The 25,156-nt window shown below is 51.9% G+C and overlaps 8 protein-coding genes and 5 non-coding genes across 13 annotated transcripts; 5 read left to right on the top strand and 8 right to left on the bottom strand.

Annotated features, from left to right (window-relative positions):
* Positions 1-217: 217 nt before the first annotated feature.
* On the top strand, positions 218-1,191 carry P170DRAFT_403787 (VIT1/CCC1 transporter family protein; the record flags this gene model as incomplete). Its single annotated transcript, XM_024846494.1, has 2 exons — positions 218-576; positions 675-1,191. The coding sequence occupies 2 exons, from the start codon at positions 218-220 to the stop codon at positions 1,189-1,191; spliced, it is 876 nt and encodes a 291-aa protein (XP_024708336.1).
* A 280-nt stretch (positions 1,192-1,471) lies between these two features.
* Positions 1,472-3,748, bottom strand: P170DRAFT_507750 (uncharacterized protein; the record flags this gene model as incomplete). The annotated part of the gene is made up of 5 exons (XM_024854509.1): positions 1,472-2,335; positions 2,383-2,793; positions 2,857-3,216; positions 3,263-3,630; positions 3,679-3,748. 5 exons carry the CDS (start codon positions 3,746-3,748, stop codon positions 1,472-1,474), a joined length of 2,073 nt encoding a protein of 690 aa, XP_024708337.1.
* Positions 3,749-5,769: 2,021 nt separating this feature from the next.
* P170DRAFT_t61 lies at positions 5,770-5,863 on the bottom strand. Its single transcript has one exon. It is a non-coding gene; the product is annotated as a tRNA-Ser (tRNA).
* Positions 5,864-6,843: 980 nt separating this feature from the next.
* On the bottom strand, positions 6,844-7,592 carry P170DRAFT_121859 (uncharacterized protein). Its single transcript, XM_024842363.1, has 2 exons — positions 7,227-7,592; positions 6,844-7,164 (listed from the first exon to the last, which is right to left on the bottom strand). The coding sequence occupies exons 1-2, from the start codon at positions 7,506-7,508 to the stop codon at positions 7,054-7,056; spliced, it is 393 nt and encodes a 130-aa protein (XP_024708338.1). The 5' UTR covers positions 7,509-7,592; the 3' UTR covers positions 6,844-7,053.
* A 2,329-nt stretch (positions 7,593-9,921) lies between these two features.
* Positions 9,922-11,313, top strand: P170DRAFT_351585 (phosphatase PAP2 family protein; the record flags this gene model as incomplete). The annotated part of the gene is made up of 2 exons (XM_024843877.1): positions 9,922-10,343; positions 10,419-11,313. The coding sequence occupies 2 exons, from the start codon at positions 9,922-9,924 to the stop codon at positions 11,311-11,313; spliced, it is 1,317 nt and encodes a 438-aa protein (XP_024708339.1).
* Positions 11,314-12,695: 1,382 nt separating this feature from the next.
* P170DRAFT_t60 lies at positions 12,696-12,767 on the bottom strand. The gene has a single exon. It is a non-coding gene; the product is annotated as a tRNA-Gln (tRNA).
* Positions 12,768-14,374: 1,607 nt separating this feature from the next.
* On the bottom strand, positions 14,375-14,446 carry P170DRAFT_t59. The gene has a single exon. It is a non-coding gene; the product is annotated as a tRNA-Gln (tRNA).
* A 249-nt stretch (positions 14,447-14,695) lies between these two features.
* P170DRAFT_472916 (putative tocopherol O-methyltransferase) lies at positions 14,696-15,966 on the bottom strand (the record flags this gene model as incomplete). Its single annotated transcript, XM_024852995.1, has 3 exons — positions 14,696-15,271; positions 15,337-15,658; positions 15,728-15,966. The coding sequence occupies 3 exons, from the start codon at positions 15,964-15,966 to the stop codon at positions 14,696-14,698; spliced, it is 1,137 nt and encodes a 378-aa protein (XP_024708340.1).
* Positions 15,967-17,294: 1,328 nt separating this feature from the next.
* On the top strand, positions 17,295-17,366 carry P170DRAFT_t48. The gene has a single exon. It is a non-coding gene; the product is annotated as a tRNA-Gln (tRNA).
* A 781-nt stretch (positions 17,367-18,147) lies between these two features.
* On the top strand, positions 18,148-18,219 carry P170DRAFT_t49. Its single transcript has one exon. It is a non-coding gene; the product is annotated as a tRNA-Gln (tRNA).
* Positions 18,220-18,315: 96 nt separating this feature from the next.
* P170DRAFT_379412 (phospholipid:diacylglycerol acyltransferase) lies at positions 18,316-20,693 on the bottom strand. The gene is made up of 3 exons (XM_024845483.1): positions 20,296-20,693; positions 18,802-20,209; positions 18,316-18,719 (listed from the first exon to the last, which is right to left on the bottom strand). Exons 1-3 carry the CDS (start codon positions 20,617-20,619, stop codon positions 18,577-18,579), a joined length of 1,875 nt encoding a protein of 624 aa, XP_024708341.1. The 5' UTR covers positions 20,620-20,693; the 3' UTR covers positions 18,316-18,576.
* A 137-nt stretch (positions 20,694-20,830) lies between these two features.
* On the top strand, positions 20,831-21,926 carry P170DRAFT_434763 (peptide alpha-N-acetyltransferase MAK3). The gene is made up of 2 exons (XM_024848790.1): positions 20,831-21,330; positions 21,410-21,926. Exons 1-2 carry the CDS (start codon positions 20,920-20,922, stop codon positions 21,662-21,664), a joined length of 666 nt encoding a protein of 221 aa, XP_024708342.1. The 5' UTR covers positions 20,831-20,919; the 3' UTR covers positions 21,665-21,926.
* Positions 21,817-25,058, bottom strand: P170DRAFT_434764 (uncharacterized protein). The gene has a single exon (XM_024848791.1). It carries the CDS (start codon positions 24,970-24,972, stop codon positions 22,156-22,158), a length of 2,817 nt encoding a protein of 938 aa, XP_024708343.1. The 5' UTR covers positions 24,973-25,058; the 3' UTR covers positions 21,817-22,155.
* Positions 25,059-25,156: the final 98 nt, after the last annotated feature.

Raw genomic sequence — 25,156 nt, forward strand, 5'->3', positions numbered from 1 at the left:
AGAAGACTGCTTTTTGTTCTTCCAGCACGATCAGACTCGGTTCCGTGTTCTTGACCTGACAGGGTGGAGTCGCCGGCTTTGTCCATACTATTTATTGCATGTGTATTGCATACCCTCACCGTCCAGTTCAATCTGAAAGACCAGCCTCCCTCCTCATCTCCCGACTGACCGACCTTCTCATCTCCCTCTCCCAGTCTATACCCTACTCCCCCTCAAAATGTCCATCTCCTCCCTCAAGGGCCTCCTGTCCAGCTACTCGCCCATCTCCGAATACTCCCCCGACCTCGAAAAAGAGTACCAGCTCCCCCTACAACATGACTCCAGCGACGTCGAGTCCAGCTCCGGCCAGTCGAAATCCAGCCTGTCGGAGAAGAAAGAGTCGCGGTTCTTTGACGGCCGGACCGTCTCCGATGCCATCATCGGGCTGTCCGACGGCATGACGGTGCCGTTTGCTCTCACGGCAGGTCTCTCCGCGCTCGGCGACACCAAGGTGGTGGTCTTTGGCGGACTGGCGGAGCTGATCGCGGGTGCGATCTCGATGGGATTGGGAGGATATTTAGGTGCGAAGAGTGAAGAGTGAGTTCTTCCTTGTCCCTATTCCAGAGAGAGAAAAAGAGATGGAGAGAGAGAATCAACCCCCAGATAACCACCATACTAACACCCCCACCCCACAGACAATCCTACCACGCGACCTACAAAGAAACCGAAACCGAAACCATGACGAACCCATCCTCCACTTCAGACACCATCGCCGACATCTTCGCGCCCTACGACCTCCCACCACACCTCGTCTCCGAGCTCACAACGCACCTCTCGACCTCCCCCATGCTACCGTCCTTCCTCATGAACTTCCACCACACGATGCCCGAGCCGTCGGGGTCGCGCGCCTTTGTCTGCGCCCTCACCATCGCCCTGGGCTACTTCATCGGCGGGTTCGTGCCGCTGGTGCCGTATTTCTTCGTCGGGCCGACCGAGGCCTTCGTCGCGCTGCGGTGGTCCATCGCTACTATGGTCGTGGCGCTGTTCGTGTTCGGGTACGGCAAGACGTGCTTCGTGAGCGGGTGGAAGGGGAAGAGGAATGTGCGCGGTGGGATGGTCGGCGGCGTGCAGATGGTCCTGGTGGGTGGGATTGCGGCCGGGTCGGCCATGGGGTTGGTCAAGGGGTTTCAGATGTTGGCGACGAATTCGTAGGGGGATTTGCATGATACACATACAACAAAAAAAAAGGATAAACAGCATGGCGAGACGAGCGAGGTTTGGAATGCTTGGAATTGGTTACGAAATCAGATGAACAGAGTGGTGTACATTGGTGTACATGCACATGCGATTATCATTCCGGTACATCATTATACGATCCTATATATACCAACAGCAACAGCAACAACAGCACCTTACTATATACTCCGTACCTAACCTAACACCTACTCCCCTCAAGATCCATCATCATCATAAAGATAAGACAGGGGATCGATCAAACCCGACCACTCCGACCCTTCAAATCCACCTTCTCCAACTCCACCACCGGCAAGTGCGCCATATGCAACTTGGCACTCGCATACGGCACAAACCTCGCGCTGAACGGGTCCCCCTTCGTGCTGACATTGACAGGCGGCTCGTCCGCCGTGCCGTACTTCAGGGGCCAATCGATCTCGACGGCAGCGACGCGCAGCTCGATGGGCGGGGCGCCGAGATCCCAGATGGGGTTCTGCAGACGATCGACGGATTTCGCGACGATCTCGATCTGCGAGGGGTCGATGGCGACGTTCCACGGCGAGGTGGGGTGCAGGGTGATGTCAAAGGTGTGGCCGGGGGAGGTGGTGGAGTCGGGCAGCTCGGTGGTGATGTTGGTGTAGTCGAGGGGTGGGGATTTGGTGGGGGAGTTGGAGACGGCGAGGGCGAAGAGCAGCGGGCCGTAGTAGATGGCGGCGGTGTTGTTGGGGAGGGAGACGACGCGGGGCGTGGTGTCTAGTGTGAGGGTGAGGGTGGTCGGGACGGAGTTGGAGCTGGCGGGGATGGAGACCGTGTGCAGGCCTTGGGCAGAGGGGGCGAGACGGGTGGCCTCGTCCTGGTTGATTTGGATGCGGCTGGCTGAGCTGGCCCAGGAGGGGATGCGGATGGAGAATGGAAAGGCGTGCGAGCTGGTGATGGTGTAGGTCCAGTTGAAGGCGAAGGGGTACTGCGTGTCGACAGAGATGGAGACGTGGTTGTTGTTCTTGAGGGTGGTCGATACCGTTCCTGGGGTGAGATAGATTTGTGCGAGGCCGTCGGCGGTGCGGACGAACTGGTTGGCGAGGAATTTGGGATATGCTTGGGGGTGGTTTACCAGACAGCAGGGCTGATGGTGTTAGATGGCGTGTATGGTGGATTGGGAGGTGTTCTTACATATTCAGGCTCGAGACCAAAGATGTTGGCACGAGGCCCGTTGATGGTCCATACATCAGGGTCCAGGGGACGGGAAAAGGGCTGGTTCTCCTGCTGGACATACTGATGCGCCCACCAGTCCGGCGAGATGGCGGCTGGGAGAGCGTTGAATGCCACCAGTTCAGCCCAGTCGGCGACGTCGTTGTCTCCAAGATACTGGTAGATCCAGTTCAGCGAAAACATCATCTCGGCGGCAATGCAGAGCTCCGAGCCTTTGGTAGGGCTCAAGTCGGTGATGTACTCATCGGCGATGATTGCTCCAGCCAGCGACGTGTGATATTTTGACAAGAGATCCAACGCCGTGCGCGTCTGGCTTTTCAACTTCTCCTCGTGGGTATTGCGGTAGACAGCTAGGGGGTATCGCAGACCTAACTTTCGTCAGTTGGAAATGATCCTAGGATGGAATATAATCCTCTTGCCTTGCGCCATGTTCACGCCATGGATAAACACCCAGCTCATGTCCCAGTCATCGCCCTCCAGCACTTTAGGATAGGCATCCGGCACCCAGAACGTCCTCCAGTCGGCTTCGGCCTTGATGCCGCCGGCAATCATGAGATCCATCGTGTCCCAGAGCAGCTGGGACTGGTTCCGAGGATACTTCTCATACAGCCACTGCAGGGGAATATGCAGCTCGTGTGTTCGCCCGGCGCCAAACCCCGATGCATCGAAGGTATCACCAGGGTGCTGGATCAACCCGGTGAAATTGTTCTGCAGCATACTGTGTGCTATCCGAACGTACCGATGCATGGCGTCGACAATTCTCTCCGTCTGGGTAGGATCGGCTTCCGCATATTGCTGTGGAGGTCAGTTCTATCCCTTGTTCCTGGAGACTTATACTGACAATCAATCCCAGCAAGAGTAGGCATCTTCCCCAGAGACCTCGCTCCTGGGGCGTGGTCTCGAATCCGAGCCAGCCATCTGACTGCTGGTGGTCAAGCACGTAATCCAGATAATACTTGACTTGGTCCTTCAATCGATCGTCATCCAGTCCAAAAGCCAGGGGCACGACTCCGTTGAACCAATACGGAGAAGCTTCAGCCAGTCCGGAATATTCATCCTCGCCGCCAATCCATCGCGAGTTATGGACGAAGCGGTAGAACTCGAACATATTGCCTCCCAACCCGTTGGCTCCCAGCTGGAGTTGGTCCTTGAGCCATCCCTGCGGCTTGATGGAGCCTAGGGTGAGAGGGGTGTATAAGGGCTGGACCACTGTTTCTGGTAAGCGAGGCTTTGCAGGTCTGAGGGTTGAGCACATACAGGCTGTATGGTTCGGCTCCGCAGAGGCCGTCATGGCAGAGAGCATGAGTACAAAATTACGGATCATCATGGTGATTAATCGTCCTGGCTCATCGTCCTGGCTTATTCATATTCCGAGCTCTCTAGTGAGTTCCTACAGCCTTTGATATAGGACAGTTGAAGCGGGGAAGCCAGCAGATCGGCAGCATCTGTCTGGGATAATAATCCCGACGGAAGAATGATGTCCATCGACACAATTGAGGCGGACTTATGTCGGATGCTCATGTTTGCTATACTGCGTACAGTAGATCAAGCTTTCCAAGAGAAATCAATCTTGGCAGGTCAGGGTCTGTCGATGCGTCGGCTGTCTGATAGGAGTTCCGTTTAGAGCTGGAAAGAATATACACCATCATAGACCTGGTTTACTTGCAGCCCCTCCCGAGAGTAAACGCGCTGGTTCTGGTGTTATAAACTGAGACATGGCATGGTCGAGATGCAAGTATTCACCGGTTTGGGCAATGCGCCGGTGGAGGGATTCCAGGGTCGAGAAACCAACTGTCCGACTCGCTATCAATGACGTACGTTACATGATGCCGCATGGTAACTTTAGGGTTGCACCCGTTCCCAATGCGGGGATTCTTTCTATAGACTGCCGTTTTCCGTGGACGGAGGCATCCGCGGAGAACACTGGTCATATGTATCTTTTCGCATGCGCTCATCGATTCTAGACCGTGGAATTATCTGGGTACGATGAGGCTTTGTGGGATTCTTGGTCCTGGTGTGTCGTTGTAGCTCTAGCCTTGGCCGAACACCGCGTAGATTACCACAGAACACAGCATGGTCAAGACCCTGGGAAGCCCCTACACATCTTCAATGCTAACATTCTTGGATTTAGCCTATTGTCCTTATTCAATCCAATCAAGCCGTCCGATCAAATGCAAGGACAGTTTGAGCAAATTACGACCCCTCACATGTACTCTACACACCCTCTCTCTGTCTTAACCATATCAGTGCGCGCTAGCATCTACCCATCCTTCGTCTAGAATAAAAATGATCTGTTCATAAGTTCTCATTGACTTCAGTCACAAATGCTACCTACGCCGTAAAGTTCGTACATACAATACTCCTAGGTCGCAAAACCTCCCAACATACCAAAATAGAACAAACACCGCCCATCCGTCACCGCCAACTATAGGCATCAACATATCCCCGTTCCTATTCCACTCGTTCTCCAGAGAAAGCCGCGAGAAGCCTCACGAACACCCCAAAATCCACACCCAACTTACGGAGTACGTATCCATCACCCAAGACAGGGACGAGGAATGTCCAAGCCACATTCCACGCGCGCCGCGCCCCAATTCTTAAATCAACCCCTACGTAGCCGCCCGCCCTTGATAGGATTAATTACCCACCCGGGGCCCAGAACCGTGGGACTGGCCATTCTCCAGGGAGCGATGATCTCATTTCATTTGGCGCCGTTTAGTCTCTCTCCTTCGTAATCGTAATAATAATGGATAATAATACCACAGGCGCTGCTCAGGGCTGGTACTGTTAGGCGGAAGGATTTCTCGGAGCCGGAGCTACTTGGCATTGATTGGCAAGGGGCACGGCACTGCCACGGGCAGCGCAGCCGCGGCGCCTCATTGTGTTGTGTGTTATTGCCGCCGGACACCTACTAGGTTGGAAATTGGAATGAATGCCTTGTCGTTTCAGGTGCGCCAGTTATGTGGAGAGGTTCGTAGGTAATGTGCTTCGCCCTATTTTTGAGGAGAGGAGGCTTGGTGTCCTGGTAAGAAGGTATGTATTCGTATTGAGCACGGCAGGGATGGCGGTCGTATTGCGGTTTACTGTACGCATGGTACGGGTTCGTTTAGGATTCTAAGGACGGGGTTTTGTTGACGGAAACAGGTTGGTTATGTCGATGGATAGCATGGTATATATGGGTTTACTACTACGTAGTCTATATTACCTATACTCTGGTGTTGATCGCGTCTGCACCACGAATATCATACGCATCTCCGTGTTCTGCCTACGGAACCGCAGTAATAATGCGATATCTGTCCAAAAAGACTCCATGATAAACATGAAAAGGCAAAAAATCTAGCGAGAAATCGACAACGACAAGATTCGAACTTGCGACCCCGAAGGGATAAGATATCGTCGAATTAATTCGAGTCTTACGGCTTAACCACTCACCCACGTTGCCATGATTGCTGATTCAGCAGCCTGTTTTCCTACATAAAGGAAAATACGGAGTATAGCAGGAATATAGCAAGCTGGGTCTTGGAGATATCCCCGCTTGCATACCTGACCAGAAAGGTCTGTGTTGCATTTTTGGTCGCATATGCCTTCTGAGACAATCGGTCGCTTTGAAAACCGTGGTCCTCGTTTGCTCAAGACCCTGGACACGGTTGTTGACAACGCATGGGCCACTTTGCAAGGTACCTTGCCTCGTGTGACGTCCCGCAAGCGAAACAAATCACTGTGATTTAGTCCCGGACATCCGAGGTTTCCCTTGTGTAAGGGTATGAAACAGGTACATGAGACTCGACATACACACACAAGTTACATCGTGATCAGCTTGGGTGGCATACCTGGGGAAGGGCAGGACAGGTCCTATCTGCGGAGTTGTTATCTAACCGTTGATGGTTCTCGCCGATCGATCACTCGAGACCAATGAGATCCGGTCTGCCACTTGCATAGGATGCCGACTGCAGGATGTGCAGGAAGGAGTCCTGGTAATGTGTGGACAGTGTTGTCTGGAAACCCAATTGTGCGGAGCCAAAGGCAAACTCAATGAGGGTGAATTCGCAAACTCTGTCCGGGACAAGGACAGGAGCACGGTAGAACAGGTTGTCATGGATTGAGACACCGGCATGAATCATCGCGATTGAAGCCGAGTTGACCAATCTAGACCAAACGGGCGTGATGAAGGGCTGCAGGATGACCTCATGCAGGATTCGGACTGACTCGCCATTCGAGGGTGCGGGCGGCTAACATCACCTGATGCAGGGAGTCGGTCAGCCACGGACAGAAAGGCAGGAGGGGACAGTCGTATCAGCCGATTTCACGCCTGTAGCTCTCCCGAACAAGACGCTCAACTTTGGGATCCACGGATATCCTGATGTCGATGATGTACTATGATGTATTCGATCTGATGGTTCCCGGTCCAACGGCCATGATGCAATGGACGCGGGCGGTACGATACCAGCGTCTTCGGTAATTAATTTATATTGATTAATTAATCGATTTCTCACGGGCCCTGGACGGGTCGCAAAGGACATTGGAACGCGGTCAATATCTCGGAAGAGGCACGAGAGAACACTGCCCAACCTTAGTAGTACTACTACGCCGTGCTCCGCGCGTAGGGAATTGTGGTGGGTGATCTCCAAAGCCTCAACTGACCCTCTCGTTATTCCTGCTTGGCGCCGCTGGTCCAAGCTCGCATAATTCCCGGCGAACCCACCCAGGCCAGGCAACCAGCATTATCCTGCGTCGATTTGTCGTCTGGATTATTATTAGCTGATGGCATGCGTTGAACGAATACGAGTTATAGGGAACCGGAGCACAGAGGTAACTGGTATGCACTGCCTGCCGGGGATACGTGGTGTTCGAATCAACCAAAAAGGCCGGTCGCAAAACTCTCGCATCCCTTTAATCTCAGCCGTCATCAATTTCAGGACCAGTCGAGTCGCATAGCAAGGGAAGACCGGTTGGGGCCAAAGCGGAAACTTCAGTACGGAGTACCATGTGTCGTAAACGGAAGTAAGGAGCCCTCGAGATGGAGTAAAAAAAAAGAAAGGAAAGGAAAACAGGTGAACGTGTGCCCCGGTCAGCTGCCAGGACTGCATCCAAGCTTAATTACCGGTAGAATCAATCCAATTCCCTCCTTTTTTGTTTATGCAGCTCTCGGATGCAGACTGATCATCCTCTCCGGTGCGGCTTGCCGTGATCAACTTCCCATTTCTTTCCTGCTGGTTTCGTACGGCCGGTCTGCAGTACCGTACGAGACGGTATTTCTAACCGCCCCCTTTCCTCTTCGGGCATAGTTTCGCGTGCCCAATTATTACCCCTAGACCTGCACATCATTCTCCTGTGTCGAAGTACGGAGCACGGAGTATGGGAGGTCAGCTTGTTTAGTGTTTACCTAATGCCGAGGGACACAAGGGATAATGAGGATGTGTCGTGGATTCTTGTCCGGGGTATGTATGTCTTTCATAACTATGCTGTTTCATCATCTCGTGCAGGTGCATGGTTTCGAGGTCGAACCAAGATGACAGTTGTTTCAGAGGTGTGGTTGCTGTTATTGCTGACAGCAAAGAAAGAATTGCGATGGCTGGTAAGGATAGACTTTTCATAGTCGATGGGTTGGGGCAGCTAGACACCAACTAAGGCGGATGTTGGCTGACTATGAGGGACTATGTCGTAGCTAGCTGCGGCTATTGTCCGAGCTTGAATATACGGAGGACGGAGCAGGAAGTTCGAGTCTTACGATCGGAAATCGAGTGACGACGTATCTACTCCATAATCCCGTTAGTCTTTTGGGGCTACAAGAAGTACATGGCGCATTCTTCTGGCCGTCTGAGTTCAAATGATTATTCAACGGAAACTCCAGCGTAAACAAACAGCCCCTTTCTAGCTCCAGAGCTCCCTAGCTGTACTCCGTACTTTTACAATTTTGGCCGGTATCCTGACATGCGCATCCATGGAACAGACCTCCGTAAGGAGAGGAAGGGATCCGATCGAGTTATTATGACCAACCAGACTATTCAGGGACAGCGGGGCTTGGCAGCAGCACGGCGATTTCTTTGGTCGGAGCCTGCTGACTGTACAACCGTTGTGGGTTAAGCGAAATTGGTTCTGGAGATCCTCGGCTTCCCGTTGGCTACCGTCTCTGCACGGCGGGGAGGCCTGCACCAATCACCAGGGGCCAGATCCTGCAGTCAATGAAAATTGAAAGGACTTTGCGTTGGATTTCTAAGGGGGCATCATTGGGCGTATCGCCCTGGTATTTTTGCTTTTTTCTTTTTTCTTTTTTCTTTCTCCTCTTGCTGGGGTAAAATCTCCTCTCTGCCAATCCGAGTACACCGAGGCCGTCGACAAGTTGAGTTCCTAACAAGAACCTGTTGTCGGTCGAAGCTACTGCTCCGATCATCACTTTTTGTCACATTTTCACATTTTCATGCTGCTCGGCACCGATTACCTCCGGGCCTCCGACACTTCCGTTGCATCCGTGGATTTGACGATAACCTGATTTATGCCTTATGGGGCGTCAAGATAAAAAGGCCCTTAAGATTTTTTTTTACTCTCATTTCTTTCTCCGCCCGGAGGGTTGCCTCGGGCGAAACCCCGAACCGTAGTATCCGTAACACTGCCAGGAAAAAAAAGAAAGAAAGAAAGAAAATTTCTTCGCCGTGGCCAGCGTCCAACCGTGGACCTTTCAGGCACGGATCTATCGAGCTTGACGGCGCAGCCTCGGCATTGACTAAGCCCAAAGAAGGGCCAGGCCAAATCCAGGATTGCCCCAAACGCACTAGCGGCAGCGCCGGGAGAGGCCCGATCGGGTTAGTCGTGACGACACGATACCGACCGGGACCGAACCAAACCAGTAATACGAGTACGGCCAACCCGTCAGCCGTACCCGTCGCTGTCCGTCGCCCCGTCGCTCTTCACCTGGCGCTTCCAGCCCGGCGCCTGCAAAAATCCTCATCATCGCTCTCCTCTTCTTCTTCTCTCTCCTCTCTTCCTGTCTCGTCCCTACCTACTTTCCTCTCCTCACCCTCCAGCTTCCCTTTCTCTCCGCCCGTCCTCCGGCTCCGTGGCCATTTGCGCCCCCCTTTCGCCATTGACCTCGTTCCTGGTTCTCGCGTCTCCTTACTGTCCGCCGCCTTGCGTCAGAGAGGCCCTTGCAACGTGACCCCCCTCAAGAACCATCCTCGTTTGGCCGCTGGAGACCGGGGCTTGCGCTCCCAACTATATCACTTCAACCCTTGTTGTTTTTATATCTCCGCCGGTTGAGGCTTTGGTTGGCGTAGACCTGCCAGCGATCGAAACGTTCTTTGAGGCCCTCCTTTCAACAGTGTCACGTTGACGCCTAGAATCAGCGACCACCCCCCTTTCCGCCAACTCCGCCTGGGGGGACCTTTCTCTACGTCCTTCGACTTCCGGACTTTCCATTCCTAGCGCTTCTCCGCGTGTCGGTTCCAGAGAAGATCAACGTTCGAGGGTTATACAAGGAGGACTCCTGTCAGATTTGCCGCAAAGATGAACACCACCCTTCCTTCCTGGAAGGATCGGACGCAGAACCAGTTCGGCAAGCTTCAGATCCAGGTCCCATGGCGCTCCATTCAGCTGCTGGTCCCGCATCGCATGCGACGGAAGATTCGGTCCAAGTTGAGGAGTAGGATATCTCCCACGTCGTCGATATCCTCTCTGCAAACCTCCTTCTCGCCTGTCGACACGCTCAGGTCGCTACAAAGTCATCGTTGGACCCTCTACGACTTCCAATACCTGCTGCTGTTGATTGTTGGAATCTTCTCGTTGAGCGTCATCGAAGCGCCGGGACCGTTGGCGAAAACGGCCGTGTTTACTCTGGTCCTCTTCTCGCTCCTGCTTCCTATCACTCGGCAATTCTTCCTGCCTTTTCTTCCGATTGCCGGTTGGCTCGTGTTTTTCTACGCTTGCCAGTAAGTGACCGATCTCCCTGAGACGCCCGTCATGGTTGATTGCGGAAAGAACGGATGCTGACTATTATCCTACAGGTTCATTCCAAGCGATTGGCGCCCTGCGATCTGGGTCCGTGTGCTTCCGGCCTTGGAAAACATCCTATACGGTGCCAACATCAGTAATATTCTATCTGCTCACCAGAACGTCGTGCTGGATGTGTTGGCGTGGCTTCCTTATGGGATTTGTCACTATGGCGCTCCCTTCGTCTGCTCGCTCATCATGTTCGTCTTCGGACCTCCCGGAACTACCCCTCTTTTTGCGCGGACTTTCGGGTATATCAGCATGCTTGCTGTCACCATTCAACTGGCCTTCCCCTGCTCACCCCCGTGGTATGAGAACCTTTACGGCCTGGCTCCCGCCGATTATTCGATGCAGGGTAACCCGGCGGGTCTTGCCCGTATTGACAAGCTCTTCGGCATCGACCTATACACCTCGGGCTTCAAGCAGTCGCCAGTCGTGTTTGGCGCGTTCCCGTCTCTGCATGCTGCCGACTCGACCCTGGCTGCCTTGTTCATGAGCCACGTGTTCCCGCGACTGAAGCCTCTTTTCGTGACCTACACTCTGTGGATGTGGTGGGCTACGATGTACCTTTCTCACCACTACGCGGTTGACCTTGTCTGCGGTGGTCTCATCGCCACCATTGCTTTCTACTTTGCGAAGACTCGGTTCCTTCCCCGCGTTCAGAGCGACAAGATGTTCCGTTGGGACTACGACTACGTCGAATATGGCGATTCCACCCGCGAGTATGGATACGACCTGGCTTATGATGGCGAATATAATCTCGACAGTGATGAGTGGACGGTCGGTTCTTCCTCGTCGATCTCGTCCGGTTCCCTGAGCCCCATCGACGACCATTATACTTGGGAAGGCGAGACTCTGGCCTCGCCTGCTTCTGATATCGAATCCGGAAGACACGTCATCAGCCCGTGATCTGCATATACCGCATCCGCTTGTTTATTTGCATCTATCTATGAAACGGCGTTGACACATTTAACGACATGCTGGGTTTCTTATTGCATCGAGCAGATTTCGACACATATATTTTTAATGCGCCTCTTTCTTCTTTCTTCCCTGCGGCACTATCCAGTCTAATGGATTGGCACTTCGCCGGTTTTTTGGACTCGCCTGGATACGCCTTTGGATCCTTTTTATTCGCCCCTCGATTTTATTTTCATTGTACATGCATACATTTTGTGAACCCGGTTGGGCTGCATTGCAGCGATTTTTTACGCCCAACCCCCCTCGAAGCTCCGTCAATAATTTTAACACCGAACACTCGGCTTCATTAATGTCTTGAGTTGCACAGGTTCCTTGTTGGAGACATTCGCTTGTACACTTATCTGGTTTCTTCCAGAGCGGACTGTTTTGTCCAATTCCGAATGATGTCTTTCGCTTTCGACCACCGACCGAGCCTTTTTATCTTCTTTTCTTCTTTCGCTCGGTCGGGTACATATTATTTTAACACTTTTTTCACCATTCGTGTCAATCGCTCACAACTTTTTTTTGGCGCCTGGAGGGTTCATGGGGAGAAGTATTGGGGCGCCTTTTCGCATGCACTTCACTCGCTAGCGGTGCTTTAGAAAGGGGTTGACGTTTGTTTAATGACCATTGCATTGGCATATAGAAAAAGAAGGAGATGGCGGACCCAATCTGATTCATGCTGGGAATCCGCCTGGGAACATACTCGGTGTGTTTTAATAGGAGGAAGGGCGTGGTTGATCCGAACCGCGATGTGCAGACAACAATCGCAGTGAGAAGAAAGATTGGAGGGACTACGGAGAATCGAGGAATCTCTCTTTGGGACACCTTTATCAAGAAAGCTCATCACGCGTTCCGACCCTCGACTGCCACCGTCCCTGGATTCCGCGGAGTCAGGACCTGCAGGTGACTTGACTTCAGTCCACCACTGCCTACGGGTGTTTCCATCCATCCTAAATATATTGCCTATGGGCTGTGTTGAGGGACATGACGAGGGGTTGGATGGTGCTTATCCATAGCGGTATTGTTAATTATAATCATACCGGTAGTGTTTATGATTTATGAACAAGGAACCTTTGTACATTATTGTTTTTATTCTGTGTCTATATTTCTTGGACTGAAGGTTTTCAATCAACTTATCTGACATGACCATTTGGATTCTCTGTAAACTTGTGCTCGTTATCCTATGATTATAGGGTTGTATGCTCCCTCCCTGGCACCCAAATGTGTTCGAAAGTCAAGACAACCACAGCTCCGCTAGTTTACAGTCATCAGAGACGAGGACATAGATAGATACAGCTGTCAAAAACAACCCGAAAAAAGCAAAAAGAGAAAGGTCGTACCCGGGATCGAACCGGGATTACGAGAATCAGAATCTCGTGTGCTAACCATTACACTATACAACCTTGGATTGTTGAAAAGCGGCATCGCTATTTGAATACATAACCTCCATATGTCTTTGTATTGAAATTCAATGAGATTTTAGGCGAGATGGTGATCAATAGCCTCATTTGTTGTTGGTTTGGCAGTGTTATTGCTTGATAGTGTTGAGTGTTGAACTTAGGGCTGGGTGTTTGTCTAGTGTTAGGGTTAATGGAGTCGGTGTTGAGGTAAATGCGGCCAGTGTTTGTCTGTATTAGTACATTTGTGGCTTACATTTCTTGTTTGTGTGTTTGCGGACTTTTTTTATTTCTGTAGACCTGTTATAATGATTATACTGTTAGAGGTTCTCTCTCTCAGGCACACCTGCGGGTGAAGAACATGCATATTTTGCTAGAGGATAGAGCTTCACTGCCTTGAATACCATGACCTCATCCAGCTGTCGGTCCCTGTCGCCAGGAGAAAGGGGGATCCAGTCCATTTGATATTGGGCCGCTGTATTCTGACCATGGACTGCTCGTGGGTATCAGGCAATGTTGAGAGGATCACCAGAGTCGCAATTGTGCATATGTATGTTTTGGGGGGTGTGGTTGGATAGAACCGAGGGATGTATGTCATGTGTGTACAGTGATATCCAGCCCAGTCTGTGATTAGGATGCTAGGTGGCTTCTGGGGTGTGTGGGTTGAGATTTTTAGTGTTTTCCTAGTATAGCTCATACCCATCAGATGGATTCCTGCAGACACAGGATCAGAATGTAACACCCGTGTACTTACTTTGGCCCTAGGATAGCCCTGTGTTCGGGGGCGGATTTGTCTTCTGTACGTATACTTCTCATCTGGAAAAGACCCTTGGTTGTTTATTGCCTATGCCTTGGGTCTTGGTGTGGTCGATCGTCGAATTGCCTGTTTTTACAGAAAGGGGGGCACATGAACTGCCTCTATGTCATGTTTGTTGCGTTTACCAATAGTACTCAGGCAGCGGTGGTTATAGGTCCTTTGGATTTCTTGGGTGATTGCTAATACACCGAGGGCATTGGTGGCTATTGGACAGAAGGAATTGCCTGCGTTTTTCTTGTGGATGGAATTTGCATCTGGTTGATAGAATTTCGTGTGCCCTTAGCCTTGGAAAAAAAGAGAGAGAGAAGAGTCAGGGTTTATGGGCTGTGCTGGTTTAAAGCCCGGGTTTATTCCATTGGAAGAGCATTGATATACTCTGGTCTGTAAGCGGGTGTTATAGTTAATCTTGGTGCACATCGGTTGGGTTGGGTTGTGTTGTACGTGCTTGTGTTTATAGTACATGGTTACAGCATAGATTTTGTAGGCTGCTTGGTGTTGTGGTGGCATTTGTCTTCGTGGGTGCTCTCCCCATACAGCATACCACCACGGACAGATATATATCCCAGTCGGCCGGGCCATTCTCTCCCATCGAATATCTTTGCCCCCGTAAAAACGAACAACTAACCCATGTGGGATGGACTAGGAGGGTGTTCATCTCGAGTATGGACCGGGAATGAGTGTGTGCAGGAAACCACCACAACAGAATCCATGAGCAGTCAAAAAAAGAGAAAACCAACGAAGCAACGACTTTGGACCATACCAGACCGAGAGAGCAAAAAGAAAAAGCAAAAAAGAAAGGTCGTACCCGGGATCGAACCGGGATTACGAGAATCAGAATCTCGTGTGCTAACCATTACACTATACAACCTGATTTGTTGAAAGACCACATGGATAATGACATGATAAGCCTAGGCCATGTGTTCACACAATCTAGTCTTTGTCTTTCCCGTCTCATCTGCCAGGTCCATCATCTCTACCACCATCTACTTTTCGCATCAAAAGGGGAGGACCAATCACCCTTTTACGAATTCATTCATCAGATACCAGAGGGCTATTATAGAGTCAAAATCATTACATTAATTATCATAATATTATACAAGACTATCTCCCAATCACCCTACAACTCAGGCTTCTTTCCGATCATCAAATACATCGGGGTAAACAAGCCCAATTGGCCTCCCCTCACGAGGTGATCAGCACCATCAGCCAGCTCCTGCGCAGTCTCCGACGTCCCAGCAGGCGCCAGTCGCAGAGTCTCCAGCGTCCACAGGAGCTGACCCATGGCAGCTCGTCCGAATTTCGTCATGCGCAGAACAGTGAGCATGTCCCACAGGCTTCTCGTGTGTCGCAACTCGCCTGCAATCGGATAGTACCAAGGGATGGGGTCCGGTCGCTCAGCGAGGTCCTCTTCATGCTCTATCACAAACCCAGCCGCCTGGATAGCCTCGATGGACTCGGCTTGAGTCTTCATGTTCACGATACCGTTTCCACGCTCAATCCCCAACCGAATTGCTCGGTGCTCCGGGTTTGTCTCGTCGAATCTGTCCGTCATGACCCATTCGTATACACCGAAACGGCCGCCCGGCTTGAGGACCCGGAAGATCTGCTCGTACACCTTCTGCAGACTCGGAGCGTGGACGGTGGCCTCGATGGCATATACGAAATCGAAGGTGTTCGGAGGGAAGTCCAGATGCTATATGCTTCGTCAGCGAGGTGTCATGGTGATGGCGACGTGCGTGACCGGATTTCGACACTTACCATGAAGTCTCCCTTGAAGAAAGAAACCTGATCGGACAGGCCGGCCTTCTCTGCATACTTCGTGGCACGAGCGATCTGATATGCGTTGTTGTTCACGCCCACAACCTGACACCCAGTGAACCGTGCGATCTCCCGAGCAGGTCCTCCCACACCACAGCCCACGTCCAAAACCTCTGCACCACCCTTGATGCCGAGTTTATAAGCAAGATAATGTTCATGGCGCGCCAGCGCCTGGAGGAACGGCTCGCCGAGACTGAATCGACAGAAATGGAACGACTGGGCCCATGCTTCTTCATAGAAATCCGTGACTAGATCATAGTAGCTATTTTGCGTCAAAAGGTTAGCAATCTGCAGCAAAGGTCTGGACTTAATACAATACAAGAAGACTCACTTGTTAACCACGCCCATATATTCGGTTGTTCGCTCCTTTCGAGCCTCTTCGGTGGTGGCATCGACTCCCTTCTCGTCCTTCCATCGACGAACGTACTCATTTGTGATCTCACGATGGGCGGAGTTGTTCTTTTTGAGCATGGCGAAGAAGGCATTCTTCTCTTCGGCTGATTTCCCATGCATCGCCTTCATCAGGGCGACATCGGGGTCCTCCTTCAAGACGACGGTAGAAGAAACCATTTTGCTAGAGGATGGTATGACAAAAGCAGGAGAGAACGGAACAAAAATGAAAGTCCTATGATTAAAAAGAGAGGAAGAATAGAAAAAACGAAAAGGGTATCAAAAATCCAGATTTAGGTGAGAGTGATAATCAGAAAAAGCTGACAGGAAGGAAACCAGACATCTTTATATCAACACCACCATGTATGTCCAACCAGGGGAAGAAGGAGAGAACATTCTATACGCGATGAATACGACAATCTCATGCCGCATCGGATTGGATAGATCTAGACAATCTGGACTCCTGGATCTTACTTCGGAGAAAGCGTATACCTTAAGCCGCTAATAAGGTGTCGTATCGTGTGCGTATTCCTTCGGGGTGCGCCAAGTGGGTCATGTTCCTTGCGTCCCTGTTGCAACCAACCGTCGGATGGCTTTCCTAGTGTACGACAATTACGACGGCTGACACATGCTGCTCTTGATTCTGAGCGTTGCTGTACTTTTTATCACCTGGAATGCTTCTCTGCTCGTATGATTGGTGCGACAGGCTCGGCTGAAACGGTCTAATTTCGACACAGAAGCCATATTCTGGCAAATCCCTGGCCCGTTTACTAGGCTCCTAGGGGAATGTGCCTAGACCTAGCTACTGCAACATCGGAGAATTTTGAAGTACCAAGTGGACGACTTTCAATATCGAGGACAGTGTGAATGCTTGGTTCAAGATAGCCAGACCACCCCCTGGCGTGATCTGGTTACCGTGTCCGATGCTCTTTGTTGTTCGAAGAGGCTTTCACATGGAATGGATTATCACATTTTCCAAGCCCTAGGGCCCGAGTTCGAGTTCTACTTGAACACAGCCTAGATCTGCTATGAGATACCCCAAGAGAAGAAGAGGAAGTAAACCAGCGCGGGGAGATTCCACGTTAGGCCCATAAGATGAACAGAAAATAGTACGGTCGTGTCCAACGATCTCGCTATTCCTAGAGTCCCTCGCTTTTCTAGAATATCTTTCATCCACTGCCCCAAACTTCGTTAGCATGCTTGGCGATAGCCCTGAAGACCTGCATCAGTCGATATAGCCCTTCGGCTGTCCTTTGATCAATACCCAGGCCTATATCCTTGTACAGCCCAATAGAACTCTTAAGTCCCCTCCTCTGGGCTGTATAGGAGCAACCTAAGCTTCCCGTGAAGATATATCTGCATAAGAACCAAGTCCGAGAGCGCATCCATTCGCCTACATCTACTATACTGTAGCAATCCCACTAGCACTGCGCTAGACACAACTGACAGAGCATTTTCAACCTTTGGCTTATAGAGTCAAATAGTTGACGGCATTTTCAACAATCCACGGTTGTATAGTGTAATGGTTAGCACACGAGATTCTGATTCTCGTAATCCCGGTTCGATCCCGGGTACGACCTTTCTTTTTTAGTTTTTTCTTTTGATCACCCGAGGAATGCGTGTTTGTCACTGGGACTGGTTCTTCTAGATTATATTATTTTTTGGGGGGTTGAAGTTGTTGGGGATAGTCTATATCCCATCCTATCCACGGGCCCGGTTCAGTTTGCTCGACAGACAGGCGGGGCGGTAAGGCACCTGGGTTTTGATTTTTACCAGCTGTTTGATAGGGCCAATGGGCTTAGGACTGACAATACCCATTGCAGATGATACTGACCCGGTGATTATTGTGGTCGAACTCTATTGTTTGCCCTCATGTGGTAGAATGAAGCTACTCAGAGGTAGTAGTTGTCATGGTTATCCGCTGGATTGAAAATGCTCCGGATATTGACAAGCCCGGCTTGGCAAGGGAAGACAAGAGGTGCAAGTGGAATAGACTAGTATGTGCGCCACTATTCGTGGTGCGTAGAATACTATTACCAAGAAGTTTCCCCAATGTGTGTTGTATACCTAGCGGGACTCTTCGGGGCCTCGCTGCAACATTGAACCCGAGCGAGCTAGAAGAAAATAATACTATTGTATCCCTTGTGTTAGGTTATATGCTCGGTTGGGCCTATTTTAAGACGGTTGCGTAAAATACATGAGCCTTGCTGAACTGGTCACTTTAAATAGATCAATATGTCATCCAGCAACCCGGCCATCCATGAAGTATAAGGAAGAAAGTACCAACCTCCGCAGCAAATATCTACCACATTAATCCCTAGGGTCAAGTAGCCAACTTGTTTCAAGCTTTTCAACAAATCAGGTTGTATAGTGTAATGGTTAGCACATGAGATTCTGATTCTCATAATCCCGGTTCGATCCCGGGTACGACCTTATCTTTTTTGCTTTTTATTTTTTACACCTCTTTCCAAGCGGTACATCTTTTTATTCCCCCTTCATTCGATGATTTGAATACAGTACCAAAAAGGCGTAGTATGTCAAGAATAGTAAATATTGATATCCGTCTGTCTATATCAATCCATTGGACCATAAACACCGCTCCCATACCGTACATGCAAACATCCATACAGTAGATACCATCGAGAGAAAATAAGCAGCGAGGAGGGTGGTGAGTGGTGAAGAAAGGTAGGAGGCAAAAAAGGGCGTATAATTAAGGTGATGGAACATCCACATGAGAACATAAATCAAAGAGAGCTCGTGACAAATAATAACAATAGGTAGTGGTATTCTTTATTCTTCGTAAATCTTGACTCGGTCAGCGTATTCTTTGATCTTCGACACGAAGGTCTCTTCGATTTCGTCGCCGTGGCCGCTGGCGATGCGGAGGATGAGGTCGTTGAGAGAGGCGCGGCCGAGGATGTCGACGTGGTCGCCTTTGATACGTTAGTATTTATTTGTCAGATATATCAATGGAAATAAGAGATCTGTGGAAATAAAAAGCAGGGAGAAAAGTACCTGTGTTGGGACCACCCCGGGGAGAGAAACGATCCGGCTCATGAGGCATCTCATACACCTTGATCTTGATCCCCGAGGGATTATACCGCTTGATGTGCCAGCCCTTGGCGCACATGTAGCCCGTACTCAGCAAATTGACGGTCCCGTCACCTTCGCCCATGACGACGCCATGGTCGACGCCTTCGTTGATGGTGACCGTGGTGTCGATGCTGACGTTCAGATTGACTAAGGGGTCGCGTTCCTCCTGGTAGAAGTAGCTGCGTTCGGTAGGCTTGCCGACACCGTAGAGACAGTAGATCTTCATGTCCGGGGCCCGCGGCAGTCGGGCCTCGAGGGGGTTCAACCAGGTGCGAGGGTCCTTCTCGTTGGCCTCGACCTCCTTGGTGGTGTGCGCGACGCCATGCGAGTAGCTGGCGAGAACCTGGTCGCGATACCAGTCGTCACTCTGGTCCAGCAGATACGACAGACTTTCCGGGGTGGTCAGGTTCTTCGCCGTGAGGGAGGAGTTGCTCTCACGGAAGTTCAGCAGACTCCCGAACGACATCAGCTGGCCCGGTTGGTCGTCCGGAGCCCAGGTGGAATTGCCCCAGACTGCCTCGCCGCCCTTGGGCAACATGCTCGAGATGCCCGGCATGGCGCGAAAGATCTCCGCGCGCTCTTCCTTGGACAGGAACTTCTCCAATCCATACACGGCAAAGGCATTCAGCTGGGCCGTGTCGCGCATCTCTCCCGACAGGACGGCCGTGAGCCCCTTGACGGCGCCCAGCATGCACCCGCTGATATTGATCCAGGAGGCGATGTGGTTGTTCACCCAGTCCTTGCCACCGTTGCCATGATCCGCACTCTCAACCCACTTGAAGAAGTACAACACCACCTGCGACCCCATACTGTGCGAAGCCAGGGTGACCTTCTCGCCGCGCACCTGGACAGCGGTCTCCACGTAGGACTTCAGCCGACTGAAATACTGGTCACGGATCTCCAGATGCTGATACGCCAGTCGCCAGTCGTACGCCGCCGTGAAGGCGTTGGTCGGGTCATATCCGATCGTCGCCAGGTTCTCGAGGATCTTGTTCCAGATCCAGTAACCGGTGATGAAGAAATCGGTGGCGTCGAACCCCTGCGCGGCCCGGAGCTTGATACCCGGCGGATCCATGCCCGTTTTCTTGTCCAGCATGACATGGTTCTTCCACTCCGCCTTATCGAGGACCAGCGCGCGCATCATACTCCAACTGCCCCAGAGCCGGCGCCGGAAGTACTGCCGGGACTGCGTGCCCGTGCCCCAACTCTCAAGCCCGGTGGAAATGACCCCGGGGATCATCACGATGGGATGCTTGGCCTCGAACCCTTGCGATTGAAGATGAAGTCCCACGGAAAATGAATCATAACTGACCGTGTCGCGTTCATGTTGCTAGCGGAGGGCAGAGGACGAACCCGTTAGTCGATTTATCCCGTAGTATACAACACCCGATAAGCCCTCAATGGCGTCAAACATACCGAGAATTCCCTCGCATCCCGAACAATGCCCTGTGGGATCACATCCATCAACGAATCCAGATTCAAATCCATCAGCGACTCCAAACTGATCACATCCTGCTGGTTGGCGAAGAGGACGGCCACCAAGATACCGAAGATGCCGCCCAGCGCGAAGATCAGACCATTGCGACGCTTGCTGCGCGGTTTCGTGACGAACGAGCCGAATTTCTCGCGTGGCGGAGGCGTGGGCGAGGGATCGGAGGAGGCTGGTTGAGCATTATCGTTATTGTTCTCGGGCCCCGATGGGACGTCGTCCTTATCCTTGGCCAGACGACGGCGGAGCATGAGAGGCAAAGATGAGGGAAGAGGGGGGGACGGGGGGTGAATTAATTAGCGGGTCAATGAATGGACATGGAAACGCTACCAGGAAAAATAAAAAGAGAGAAGAGAGGAAGAAGAAAGAGAAGAAGCGGAAGCGAGGGAAACGAGGCGGGAATCACATGTCGGCGGACGTCATGAAAATCCTCGTTTCTGCTCCTCTTCTTTCCTCCACCCACTTCTTCAATCCACCCCTGAACCCTATCCTACGCTAGCATCAACTCCACCACCGCCGACCATCCCTCTCCTCCCTCAGATGCCCCCGGAATGAGCCACCATGACGACTCCTCCGCCGCGCCCGCCGCGCCAGACCGCGTAGCAGCAGCCCCTCCGACCTCCGACCTCCGCTACGCCCGCTACGATGGATCCCGCGAGGACGAATACGTCGCGGCCATGCGCCAGCTCATCTCCAAGGACCTCTCCGAGCCCTACAGCATCTACGTCTACCGCTATTTCCTCTACCAGTGGGGCGACCTCTGCTTCATGGCCATGGACGACTCGCGGGCCGACGACCCCATGGTCGGCGTCGTCGTGTCCAAGCTGGAGCCGCACCGCGGCGGGCCCCTGCGGGGGTACATCGCCATGCTGGCGGTGCGCGAGGAGTTCCGGGGCCGCGGCATTGCGACCAAGTTGGTGCGCATGGCGATTGATGCGATGATCGAGCGGGATGCGGACGAGGTGAGTTGTCTCCCTGTCAGACGGGCGTTGCACGAGGTCAAAAGGAACGGATCACTGACGTGCGAGAAATCACCGACAGATTGCTCTCGAAACCGAAATCACCAACACGGCCGCCATCAAGCTCTACGAACGACTCGGCTTCCTGCGCAGCAAGCAGCTGCATCGCTACTACCTGAACGGCAACTCGGCCTATCGATTGGTGCTCTACCTGAAGGAGGGCGTGGGGTCGCTGAGGACGGAATTCGATGCGTACGGCCCTTCAGTGCCGGAAATGAGCGGTGCAGTCCCTGCTCCGCCGCCGCCGGCGTTGTTGCATGGAAACGGCAGTGGATAGGCGTCCACTTCTTTTAGATATACGCATTTATGACAATAGATTGGATGACTTGATGACCATATTCGCCTCAGAAATGATACAACTGTGCAGTTTCTACTCTCTCTCTCTCTCTCTCTCTCTCTCTCTCTCTCTCTCTCTCTCTCTCTCTCTATGTACAGGACATGGCGGGGAGGGTCACGGCGGAGCTTTGAGCGGCGTTATAATATACAGGTATCTAGCGTATAAAGGAACAGGGAAAACCAAAGGCTGATGTACAAGATTTGAAATACATGAAGGGATTAACATGAAGACAGTGTGCCAATTATACCCGACAATGCGCTGAAAACCAGAAAAAAAAAATTATATGCAAGGTGGCCCAAGAAGTCATTATGGGTCAGAAATGTACAAGGGATCGGATAATACCCCAAAGCCGGAATGTCAGAACTCAGAACAGCCCGAGTATCATAAGATAGGCTGGAGGGGATTTGAGGCCATCGCCCACACAGAGATGCTCATACTGCAGGGTACTTGGGCTCTTCCTTGAACTCCTCGTTGGGATCTTGAGGCTTTTCTTTGGAATCATAATTGGAAACCTCTTCAGAAATATCCTCGGGCTCCTTCCTTGAGATCTCGGGATCTTCCTGGGGCTCTTCTTTGGAAACCTCCTTGAACTCCTCCTTGAGATCTTCTCGAGGCTTTTCGTCGGAATCACTATTGGAAACCTCTTCAAAATCATCCTGGGGATCCTCCAATGAGATCCTGGAATCTTCCTGAGGCGTTTCCTCGGGGTTATTGTTAGGATCTTCCTCAGAAATACCCTGAGATTTATCCTCGGGATCCTTCTCGGGGTATCTTTTAGAAACCTCCCTATAAACGCTCTTGGACTTGTTCAGATCCTCTCCCTTGCGCAGCACTTCAATACGCATGGCCTGCTCCAGAATCGAGTCCTTAGGTAGCGGATATTGTGCCCAGTAGCGATCCAGCACGATGGCAGCCTGCAACATGTGGGCCAGGGGGTAGCGTGGAGTGTACTTGGGGCCGGCATCGATATCATGCTGTGCCAAATCCATGGCGGCTCGTAGCTGCCGATCACGCTCTTTGCCGACGGGCTTGAACTCGCTGAAGTACGTGACTGGATGGTGATGGTGCTCGGGAGGGATACTCTGCATGATCTTGCTGCCCCTGATGTGTTCTCTATGATGCAGGTCCAGGCCGGCAATCACCTGCCCGCTGGTGGTCCACCAGGTTTGATCGACCTCACTTTTCGCGTTCTCGGACGGGATATTGCAAGTCAGCGAGCGGACGACATATCGCCTCATCTGGTATGTCACGAAACCGTACATGCAGGCATATCGCCAGAGTACGCGGCAGAGATTATAATGCCGACCCCTGAGGGACTTTTTGAAGAGTCTTTCATACGAGACCCTTTTGAGCGAGAGATCAGGGCGAGAACTTAACCGGAGGAGATGTCGGACGCCGGTGAAGGAGTCTCTGCACATGAGCATGACTGACTCGATTGCACGGTCGTCGACGTGAAATCCATGCTGCTGGTAGATTTCCAGCAGCCGGTTCAGGGAGTCAAAATCATCCCGTCGGGCTACGACGTTGAACATCTGGCTGAACAGGGAGAGCGAGACATTATGGGTTCCTTGCATCTTAGCCATCTCGGTGAAGAACGAATCCACTTTGCCGCCATCCTCTAGATGCTCGAGAAACCATTCCTGGACCGTCGTTACAAGGGCACGCGCCTTCGGCGTGATTTCCGTAAGATATCGTTGCTGTAGCATCCACTTCATCAAAAGTAGTCTCTCTCTGGGGTCGGCAACATAGTTGAGAAAAGCGACCCAGGTCTCCTCATTCGGGCCAATTTTCATTCGCGACATGGTCTTGAGGTAATGGCGAAACGGCTCCGTGTTCTGCTGTTCGGCCGCCGACTCTAGGAGAATATTGAACGTGTCCACCGTTGCGACATGCTCACATCGGGAGAGGATCTTATTAGCTTTACCAAAATACTCATGGCGACACAGCCAAGTGAGCGCGATATTCATTGCAGCCGTGGAGAACAGTTTTTCGTATGCACTGCGACTGAAGATTTTCATCAAGATAAAGGCCACTTGGTTGTTATGCACGCGACTTATTGATTCAGGAAAGGCATTAGCGGGTTTGGGCCTGGGCACTATATCAGTCCTGGGCATGGTGCTGGTCAAATCCTCGACAAACTCGGCGAATCCCCGTACGGTCGACAGATTTTCCGCCGCAGACTTCAGCGGCTCGAGCTCGGAGGTACCGTGATCGCCCCAGACGCCTCGAATGAGTGGGCGGCTGGTGTCATTGTGCTTGAAAACTTGTAAGGAAGGAAATACAGGCACTGGAGGTTTTGCGATCTCGATCTCGGGGTCTTTGTTTTCCTGGAGAGTCCGCGCATGGTTGATATGATCGCAGACCACTTCGATGACTCGGTCCGTTCCCGAAAGTATGATCTTCCGATACTTTCCCTCGCTCTCCGACGAATGCTGCACATGCACCCTGCAGCCATGTCTCACAGGAGCGTACCAGATGTTCTCCTCCGATGAAGGTGTGGTGCAGCCCGCGAGATACGCGAGGGTCTCCTCCGTAACCAACACTTCCTTCTGCTTTGTGTTGCTTGCCGTCGCCCAGGCGAGAGACTTTTGATGCAATTGCACCACCCAACCCTGTATGGTCTTCAATGGAATCGGGGCCCGTTTTGAAGCGGGAAGCAATCGTGTGCGGTTCGCCAGAAGCTCCAGCTTCATGCTATCTTTGGGGCCGAACCTCGGTATGGCCTTTAGCTTTCTCCTCCGACGCCGAGGCCATTCGTCCATATCTGGTGATTGCACAATTGACTTGAGCAGGTTCGACATTGGGAAGGATGAGAGGTTCGGTTGCTTGGTCGGTTCCGAGTCGGTCAATAGGATGCCGTCGAGGTTTTTTGTGGGGTTTGGCGAGCCATTGTCTGGCGAACCCGTAATCGTGTCAGAGGTAGGAGCTTCATCTTGCGCCGTGAAAGCTTTCTTCGTCGTCTCTGTTTCGATGGGGGCAGCAGAATTGCTCCCCGATATTAACCGTCTTGAGGGGGGCCCGAAATACAGCTTCTGGGGCGGATGAGAAGCTCTGGGGATGAGCCGTCGGGGCCTATGATTCCTCAAAAACGCAGCAGAACCAGAAGAGAGAGGCCGGGAATGTCGGACTGCCGATTTAAACCAGTGCGGGTACAGGAAGAGAAGCGGTTCGTCGTGGGCAGCTGCGATGTTGTCCGAGACGGTAGACACACCACGCCTTTTCAGACACGCTCGGCCATGTGAAAACATAGAGATGGGCCGAGAGAGACGTCAAGGCATGGAATGGAGGAGGAAGAGGAAGGAAAAGGAGAGGGCGGGGAGAAGGGGAATTGACGTGAGGTGGTGAGAGTCGCGCAGGTGTTTTGTTCGCCGTCGGATCTTCGAGAAAATTGCTGCCGGTGCCCCAAGAGGCAGGCGGTCAGAGACGTCCGGG

This window comes from Aspergillus steynii (genome assembly GCF_002849105.1).
Source record: "Aspergillus steynii IBT 23096 chromosome Unknown P170scaffold_2, whole genome shotgun sequence".
In the NCBI taxonomy this organism is placed as follows: Eukaryota; Fungi; Ascomycota; class Eurotiomycetes; order Eurotiales; family Aspergillaceae; genus Aspergillus; species Aspergillus steynii.